Below are 9,859 nucleotides of genomic sequence, written 5' to 3'. Positions count from 1 at the left end.
TTTAGCTCTAAGTCGTCTTGCTGTTACTAACAGAGATCAATTTCTAATCTTTAAAAGGGTAAACATATGAAAATGTAGATAAATAAAATTAATATTTCTAACCAGGTTCTGGATTTTTGATAGCCACACTAAAAGTAGTTGGGGTTTAAACTATTTCTAGTCGATGAGCTGATTAATGGACGTTATATTTATGATACATTCAATTACATATCTATATTCCCTTTAACGTTGTTATGACACAATGAAAAACGTTGATACAATTAAAAAAAGCCTTAATGTTTCCATTTTCAGATTCATTCGAAAAAAAACGTCTCGTCCTTTTTCTAAAAATCTATATGAGAAGATACCAAGACTAAGATGAAAAATCCGTATCAACTTAACAAACAATACACGATGGCTTTGAAGTATAGATTGATCATTATAAGTACTGACGTTGTCAATATTTTTGATTAAGTGTAATGGTATTCTTCTAGTTGTCGTTGCAAATTATTACTTTTAGTGGTTATATAAAAAAGAAGATATGGTATGATTGCCAATGAGACAACTCTCCACAAGAGACCAAAATGACAATTAGTCTATTTTTTGCAATATCCTTTTGAAGTGGATCTATACTTATACATCACGTCGTTATGCTATTTTGCTATGGTATTTTATTGTATTCTTTTATTTCGTTTTTGCTAATATGCTTTGTTTATATGTTTTTTTCTTATCTTTGTCGACATATTTGCTTGTTTTTATAATGATTATTATAATAATACAATGTTGACTACTGTATCACTTGTTTGACATTTTTACCTGTTATGTTTATTAGCTCATGATAGATAACAGGATTGAAATTTTGTATTTGCGCAAGACGCGCATTCGTCTACAACATACTCAATAGTGACGTTCGAATCTAAAATTTTTAAAAAGGCCAAATAAAGTACGAAGTTGGAAAGCATTGAGGATCAAATATTTTGCAAAATACAGCTGAGGTAATATATTCCTGAGGTAGAAAAGCCTAAGCATTTCTTTGTAAACAGTCCATTTTTAATTATGACCATATCAATGACAATTCTGCCTGTTTGTTTTGTTCATACATCATTGTCAATATGATAAAATTGTATGCGACTGTCAAACAAGTGAGAGGTTTAGCTGGCTATAAAACCAGGTTTGATCCATCATTTTCAACATTTGAAAATCTCTGTAACAAATCAGAAATATGACAGTTGTTATCCATTCGTTTGATCTGTTTGTGTTTTTGACTTTGCCATTTGCTTAAGGACTTTCCGTTTACAATTTTCTTTTGAGTTTAGTATTTTCGTTATATTATTTTTTATCTTCATGTTTTGTAGAATTCTGAAGAATTTTGTAGAATTATAGGATACATAGAAAGAATAATTCAGCGAGCTCTTAACTTTTGTCGTCTATTCTCTCGTTAGTCCGATTTTGAAAACTTACGATATTAACATTACTAATGAAAATGTGTTTGTAACGTGAAAATCCATAACCATTCATATACTGATATGTGAACAAATTATTTAAAACACCCTTTGAGTACAAATATTATTTGTAATAATAAGTACATCTGTGTTGCCATATATATCATCTGACATTAAAAGGGGCTTTATTGATACCAATGCACCTGTATAACTTTTATCACGATAAATATCAAAAATAATCACCGGCTTTTATTGGTCTATTTAAATGCTTTGTACAGCAATACATGTATATAGTTTAATAGGAAGTAGATAAAATGTTGTCACGTGATGTACTTGTACTTATTAAATCTCTTCCTATTTCGTAAATAAGCGGAAAGTTCAATTCAAAAGTATTTCAAGTTGTGATTTTATTAAATAAGCTTATTCGCGTTGAAGCACATTCGGATGACGGTCGTGGTGCAAACATAGTCGACAACATGCTCAGGTCAGCACATTTAACAGATTAACATTTTAATCTAAAAACAAGTTACTTCAAATTATGAAAATATAATAATATACACTTAATAAAAAAAACATATATGCAAAATTTTAAAATACAGTTCGACAGATTATCAGTGATTAAGTAGACATTAAACATCAATAATATGAACATAAATTGATATTGAATGGATAGGAACTGATATTGGTACATTGCATACTTTGTAAAACATTTAGATGTTTATTCTGGTTTACAATATGTATATTAAACTTATATATCAAGGGTGTTTACTGTTATGATTATCTTTGTTTCTAAAGAGACACAAACTTTTGAGATTCATCAACTAAACCGGTGCAATGTTCAAGGATGTTTTAAATTTTGTTTTACAAAAGTACGAGGAGGTGAACATCATTTGTAATAAGTGTTCATCAGTTTTTGAAATATCATATTTGGTTCCATGCTTCTAAACCTTAGATAAATATATATTTGTATATATTCAAATTTAAAATTCGCAGACCACATTCACATCAAATAATAACAGTGCGTTAAAATATATATACATGTTTTTCGTTTTACTGAGGAAGTACAAATATCAGCAGTATTACACATGGAATGATTTTATTGAAGCTAGGTAAACGTTCAGTGACTTTCATTTCATACATTTTAGGACGTATCAAATTTATAATAAATACAAAAGGTAAAGGCTCTGCAAGGTATATCTCAGAGTTCAACATTTGTGCTCGACACACTGAAGCAAGAGATTTCATTGATGGATTTCTAAGTCTGTCTACAAAAGTCGTACTCCAAAGTTTTATGACCACAAGGCCAAGATGACGGATGGCTAATTGGGACCGTCAAGATAAATGAAATTATGTTTGAAAAGCCATTTGCATTGTCATATTTGTGTTTTGCAGCATAGTTCATGTTATTGGGATAGTTCTTTGTCTCGGATCATCTATTGCTGAATTGTGTTTGCCGGACGACAATGTGTACTACCACAGACAGTTAGAGACTTGCGAGAAATGTGACAGTTGTCTGCGTGGAGCGGGAAAGGATACAGTTAATGTAAGTCACTTAATAATGGTTGTTGATATGTTATCGTAAATAGTTATTTTTGAAGTAATAATGACTTAACATCAATATATTTCTGATCAAATAGATTAAAATTAGATTACGGAAGAAACCTTTATGCAGGTATTGTTAATAGTTTCACAATGCTGCACATAATTGTCCTATGTTAAGCTGTACACTTCATTTTCCGTAAATAAGTGTCTTTCAAAAAAGTATGATACCTTATGTTAGTAGCATTCCTTCCCGAAGATATATTTGGAAATTAAAAAAAAAATCTTAACTGAATGAAAAAAATTCTAAAAACAATGACACACTTTGAAATTACAATAGATATCATATTTTAAAAGGATACACTAATTTTCAAAATTTGAATAAAATACAATTACAAATAGATATATACAGCACCATTTTGTGTTAATCTAAAAATGATTTGCAGATATATTATATTATATTATATGTCCAAAAAGTCAATTGATAATTATATTATGACATTATCGAAGCACTGATATTTACCTCATTTTTGAAAAATTTAATCACCAAAAAACCTCTGAAAATTCAAAAAGGAAAGTCCCTAATTGAATAGCAAAATCAAAAGCTCAAACACAACCATTGTCTGAATAACTTTACTGTATTGACATCTCAAATGTTTGCATGAATATTTCTGTTTTCAAAGGTCAATAAAAAAATCAGATGGGATGAAAATCATGGAGCATTGACTTGTACACCTTGTGTTCCATGTTCGAATGGATACTACAACAATCGAAGAGCATTCCACTGCCAACCATGCAAGAACTGCTCACAAGAGAATCGGTACGAATTGCTGTCATGCACAAAAAGAAGAGACGCTGTTTGTGGAGACTTCATTATGTGAGTTAAAAAAAATATGTTAGGTAAACCATGATCATGTACCTTTGTACTTTTGATAAAATATCAGATTTTGGAACAGTAGTTTTGTACTGGCGATATATTATCAGATTTTGGCAACAGTAGGTTATAGATTTATGAGTTTGACTGTCCCTTTGGTATCTTTCGTCCCTCTTTTAGTCATGTAATGTCATGTTGTCATTTTAATTTTATATTGAACGTTGCTATTAAAGCGGGAGGTTTGGCAAGCCACACAACCAGGTTCAACCTGGTTCAACCCACCATTTTTTTCTTTAAAAAAAAATATCCTGTACCACGTCAGGAATTTGGCCATTGTTATATTATAGTTCGTTTCTGTGTGTGTTACATTTTAACGTTGTGTTTCTGTTGTGTCGTTTGTTTTCTCTTATATTTGAGTGTAAATTCACATTACTATAAGACGTGTCACGGTACTTCTCTATCCCAAATTCATGTATTTGGTTTTGATGTTATATTTGTTATTCTCATCGGATTTTGTCTAATGCTTATGTCGTTTCTGTGTGTGTTACATTGTAATGTTGTGTCGTTGTTCTCCTCTTATATTTAATGCGTTTCCCTCAGTTTTAGTTTGTTACCTCGATTTTTTTTCATCGATTTACGAGTTTTGAACAGCGATATACTACTGTTGCCTTTATTTATTTATTTTAGGGCGTATAACACAAATACAATATCCTATAAAATATTTGCAAAAATATATCATATCAAACATTTGCAGAACAATATTAAAAACAATTTAGACAATAGACAGCCGGAACAAAAACAGCAACTCATCATGAAAAAATTAATATCATATTCACATTGATCCAATGACACTAGGCAAGTGTAATTTGACTTTCAAATGAACAGAAGGCATACTGCATAATGGAGAAATCTCTCCAGATAAGTAAAAAATATTAATAAAAAAATACATTACTATGAGGTATACTGCAAATACTGAAATTATTTAATACAATACAGCATATAACGCTTAAAATGGATTACAAAAAAGAACAGTACAGTGGAATTATAAAGTTACTGGACATATGATTGATATAATACATAAAACTGTAATATTAAGGCTTTATTTCAATTTCAATAACATCGCTGTTTTCAATTCCTGATTATTAGAGCAATACTATTTCAGTATATTTCGGTTGCCTTTATGAATTAATTCAGATATATTTTCCCCCTGTTTAATGATAAAACTTGAATGTGAAAGACTGATATGTAAACACTCCCACACTAGGAAGTTAAAGTTCGTCTGGTCATTGACACTTCAATAGTAGTATACTTCAGGAAGTTTTTAACTTTGAATAGTATTTTTTGCATTTTTTTTTATGAATGGTGACAAAGCAGAATGGGATTGGTTGCAAGAATATATTATCACGGTCATATTTCATTTTCCTTATTGTAGATTTCACAGTAAAATGCAATTTTTGAAAGAATGTGTTTTCTCTGAAATCATGTCATTCATCATCGCAGATAATTGGTTACTCCAAAGTTAAGAACTTTCTCTACAATATGTTTTTAGCTTTTGGGGATGTTTCGAAAAAAAACTCGTTTCAGGGTCTTGGTTTGTTCATACGTAGTTATGTGTGTGTGATTGTGTGTCCTGATTTGTTTCGCTTATTTTTGGGGAGGGGTTCTGGCCATGGTTGTGTCTACTAATATTTCCAATAATTGGAAAATTAACCCTATAACCGTACGAAATAATCAGATGTACTATTGACTTAAATGTTACACAAAATAATAATATTATATCAATCTGACTGTTGGATAAATATTGTTGCAGTCAGTTTAAATTAAAATTAAGAATTATAGCTATCAGACGGAAAAAAACGAACATGATTTCTAAAAAAAATCCCCGAAAATACAGATATATTGGTGCAAAGAAAAACACGGCAGTGAAAGATCGATGGATTACAAACGTTTAAAAACAGAAGGTTCATCAAGTTTCTTGTTGCAGGAAGCTGTTCTTATATTACCATGTGAGCATTAAAATAAAAATTTACAAATTGTAACCAATATTTAAATCATGTGTTTTAAATATGTTTGACAGAACGGAAGTTCCTGTAACATACAGCACAAGAGAATCCATCCCTTCAGGTACAAATTGAATCTTTATATAGACGTTTTTGTGTATATGTCTTAAAGTTTGAAATAAAATGATATTTAATGATCAAGAAATCTGCCTTGGTATCTTAAAAATGTACATGTATTATAAATATTTAGTCAAAAACATGTCGGGCATAACATTTGTTTTTATCTTATTTTTTGGCACAAGGTATTCGAGAAACAATTATTATGTTGTTATGCTTAGCGTACTAAAGTCAGTTAATAATTGTCTCAAGTTTTTTCTAAGTTAAATGAAATGCAAAAGGTTCTTATGCGTTTTGTAAATCGCACATTATGTGAGAAGCTATTTTATCATCAAATAATTATGATTTCATGAACATTTCTTTATTCTTGAAATGGATATTATTTAAGAAACCCTTAACATTTAAAAGAAATGTTTCCAGATTTAAACAAAAAATAAAACAATCAGGTCATTGCAGAATATAAAACAATAATTATCAGAAATATAGAAAAATCCAAAATGGAGGTGTAATTCATCATGGTGAGTCAGCAATGCCAATTCAAATGCAACGACCATTTATAAGCTAATTCGTTGTATGCAAAATGACAGAGATACCTTATACATTCAAATTAATGATGGCATTAAAAAAAATTCAATTTGGTTGTGAAACACTGATTTATCGTCTTATTCATTCTTGTAATTTCTTTCAGAGCCTTCGTATTTGGTTGCATGGGTGGTCGGTGCCGTTGGCTCTGTTGTGGTAGTTTTGGCAATCATTGTATGTTTGCTACTCCTACAAAAAAAGTTGAAGCAGTCTGAGAGTAAGTGTTCTAATAAATTATTCATATAAGACTTGTCTTATAAAAGGGAAGGTTTTATATATCAGTGTATCTATATATGCAATCATTATCTGACAAACCACAAATGGTATTTTTTCAATCCGTTCAAATTCATATCGATTGAATACATATATAAATATGATGATATATTCTATTCCGTTTATATACTAACATGTCATTTTTGATGGTGCTTTAATGGTATAATTGACATATGAACATTTTACAATAAGTACAATTCTAAGTTAGTGTAAATTCCTTAATTATTTCGTGCATGCATTATGGGGTTTTTGAAGCAACTAAAATGCGAGAGTTATTATTGATTTTTTTTAATCTGCATACATAAATGTCTCAGATGTCTGCATTTGAGTTCTCAGTACTGCGATTATCACCCATCATTTCGCAATCATTTCAGAATTTACAGAATGTAAAAGCTAAATGCAAAAATATATTTAACATCAATTTAGATCTTTAAGATATTTTTGTAGTAAGGTAGCATGTAAGGGTTTCTCAGATTTTGAGGGAATGTGGATCTATTTTTAATTTTCAAATAACAAATATGTTACAGTTGTATATATATTTTTCCGTTTTTCAGAAAACTTTGCAATGAATAACCATTCAGGATCTGCACAGAAGTAAGTTATTGTCAAACTAGACAAACATGTTTGAATTTGTTTTTTTTTAATATATCTTGGATATATAAAGAAAGAAAAATATATAACTTATAAAACGTCGATTGTATGAGTGTGTATTATTTCTTATGATAGATGTTTCACATAAGATCCAGGGTATAATAAAACGGTAATTCTTAGAAAAAAATCATACCACCTACTTACAAAAATGTAATAATTGTTATCTGGAAAAAAAAACGCGAAAAAAACTGAATAGCCATATGATTTTTATGCGTTCATCACAATTTATGTATGTGAACGAAACAAGTTATACATGCGATTCACTGGAAGAAATTTTGATAATCATCCTTATTTAACTATTTTGTGAAAATAATCATTGTTTTTATTTAACATATTCTACCTTATGGTATAGGGTACCTTTGGTTGTTATTGATAATACATATTCTACCTTATGGTATAGGGTACCTTTGGTTGTTAATGATAATACATATTCTACCTTATGGTATAGGATACCTTTGGTTGTTATTGATAATACATATTTTACCTTATGGTATATGGTACCTTTGTTTGTTATTGATAATACATATTCTATCTTATGGTATAGGGTACCTTTGGTTGTTATTGATAATACATATTCTACCTTATGGTATAGGGTACCTTTGGTTGTTCTTGATAATAAATCAAATTCCAGTGGTCCGAAATGGTTTGAAAGAAATGGTAGCTTAAATTCAAACCGGGAAAGAACAAATACTCTCTCCACCACTGCTGACAACAGCAGAAACAGTGTTTGTGACTGCGAAACAACACCGAAAGTGATTGTTGCCAGCGTTGACGATACAAATGAACACCAAGATCGGGAAACCACTGTCCATCTTAATCAAGGAGAAACACTTTTTCATCAACAACACGCAGAGACAAAAGTAAAGAAAAACAACCTTATTTGCTGTGCTGCCACATTTGATCCGTCCATTGAGGATGTCAGCAAAAGCTCCTACTTTTGCGATAGTGTGGGTTCATCATCAGAAAGATTATTGAAAGAAAGGTCTTCAAATAATAAAAATACAGCTCTGTCAAAAATTGAATCACGTGATGTTAAAATATCTGATTGTAGACCTTTGAATAACTTTTCTCATTTAAAAAATAGTAATGTGAACTATCTGTATATATCCAAATGTGAAAGTAATTATACTACAGTTTAATTTAAGGTGGTACCTAACACTACAGGGAGATGATTCTGAAAAATCAGCTTAACGTTTTAACCTCGTTCTATTGTTTATGAAATCTAAGCTTCTCAATGATCAAAATGATTGTTAAACTGCTATTTTTTTTCCGAAAAAGTGATTTTTTTATATTTTTTTTAAAAGGGTCAAAGTGAATATTTTGTCAAAATTTTATGAAATTTAAACTAGCCAAATAAACCTTAGTCAAGGTGTTGGGTACCACCTTAAGAAAGGGAATTATTAACATTTGTTCTTACAAGCTATTATGACCTTGAAGATATCTAATGTACCAGGGTTATAATTTAATTGTCATATATTCACTATAACATATTCCCAGTTATTTCACATGTTTCATAATAATATTCCTATGTTGAAATATGCATGTATTATTCCTTGTATTTTTATCATTTCTAAATAAACAAATCTACAAAATCAAACAAGACTTTGATTAACAACATCTTCATACTTTTTTCATACTAAAGAAAGATTATTGTAAACAGTATTTATACTAAATTTCAAATTTAACAAAAATTGGAATCTCGTTACTCTGTCTTTTGTTTTTAATGTATTTATTTTCATACCGTGTTTTTTTTGTGTATTTTCTTTCTTAAATGGCGGTGACTTTATCTGGTCTTCAACTCATGGTTTGCGACTGACCATTCTCTTTCTTAAACTAACAATTATTAAAAACAAATTTATAAAATTGGTGCGTTCGAATCATCGACCTTCTTGATCTACCATCATCAAAAACGCTACAGGTGTATAAATACGTGAATGCTTGAGGGATCTATAAATAAAAAAAGGCAACAAAATTATCCAAATACGCCTAAGGTTGAGTTCGCCAGAGCGAAAATCTTAATTTCTTAATAATGTGTAAGTGTATCAACGGATAATAGAAAATGAGGGAAAATTATGTAAATACATGATGTTATATGTCGATACTACAAAAAAGTATCTTCTCAAGGAAACCGCTTCGAGTCACTTGTCTTGTACCTATATTTTCTAGATTCGATATTGTCAATGGAAACCTTGATATTAAAAATATTACGAATACAGAACACCAAGCCTTAACAGCGAAACGATATGATTCCAAACACCAAAACAAGTGCCAATTAAAACTAGTTTCACCCAAAACAGATTCGATATTGTCAATGGAAGATATCAAAACTATTACGAATAACAAATAGAACATCAATCCTTAACAGCGAAACGATATGATTCTAAACTCCAAAAAGAAGTACC

General features: G+C 30.0%; 1 protein-coding gene across 2 annotated transcripts; it reads left to right on the top strand.

Annotated features, from left to right (window-relative positions):
* Positions 1-1,762: 1,762 nt before the first annotated feature.
* On the top strand, positions 1,763-9,021 carry LOC143085599 (uncharacterized). Of its 2 annotated transcripts, none has more exons than XM_076262061.1 (7): positions 1,763-1,905; positions 2,814-2,964; positions 3,644-3,837; positions 5,912-5,958; positions 6,640-6,750; positions 7,361-7,400; positions 8,002-9,021. In XM_076262061.1, the coding sequence occupies exons 1-7, from the start codon at positions 1,898-1,900 to the stop codon at positions 8,594-8,596; spliced, it is 1,146 nt and encodes a 381-aa protein (XP_076118176.1). In that variant the 5' UTR covers positions 1,763-1,897; the 3' UTR covers positions 8,597-9,021. The 2 variants fall into 2 exon arrangements, with proteins under 2 accessions (XP_076118176.1, XP_076118177.1); XM_076262062.1 differs by having other exon boundaries at positions 8,050-9,017.
* The last annotated feature ends 838 nt before the right edge of the window (positions 9,022-9,859 follow it).

This window comes from Mytilus galloprovincialis, chromosome 8, assembly GCF_965363235.1.
Source record: "Mytilus galloprovincialis chromosome 8, xbMytGall1.hap1.1, whole genome shotgun sequence".
NCBI lineage: Eukaryota > Metazoa > Mollusca > Bivalvia > Mytilida > Mytilidae > Mytilus > Mytilus galloprovincialis.
This window is presented reverse-complemented; position numbering and strand designations above follow the sequence as displayed.

Bases quoted from the DNA above. Each gene is read 5' to 3' on its own strand.
- LOC143085599 (XM_076262061.1), top strand. The intron at 2,965-3,643 runs GTAAGTCACTTA...CTGTTTTCAAAG, and splicing joins CGGGAAAGGATACAGTTAAT to GTCAATAAAAAAATCAGATG. The intron at 3,838-5,911 runs GTGAGTTAAAAA...TATGTTTGACAG, and splicing joins GTTTGTGGAGACTTCATTAT to AACGGAAGTTCCTGTAACAT.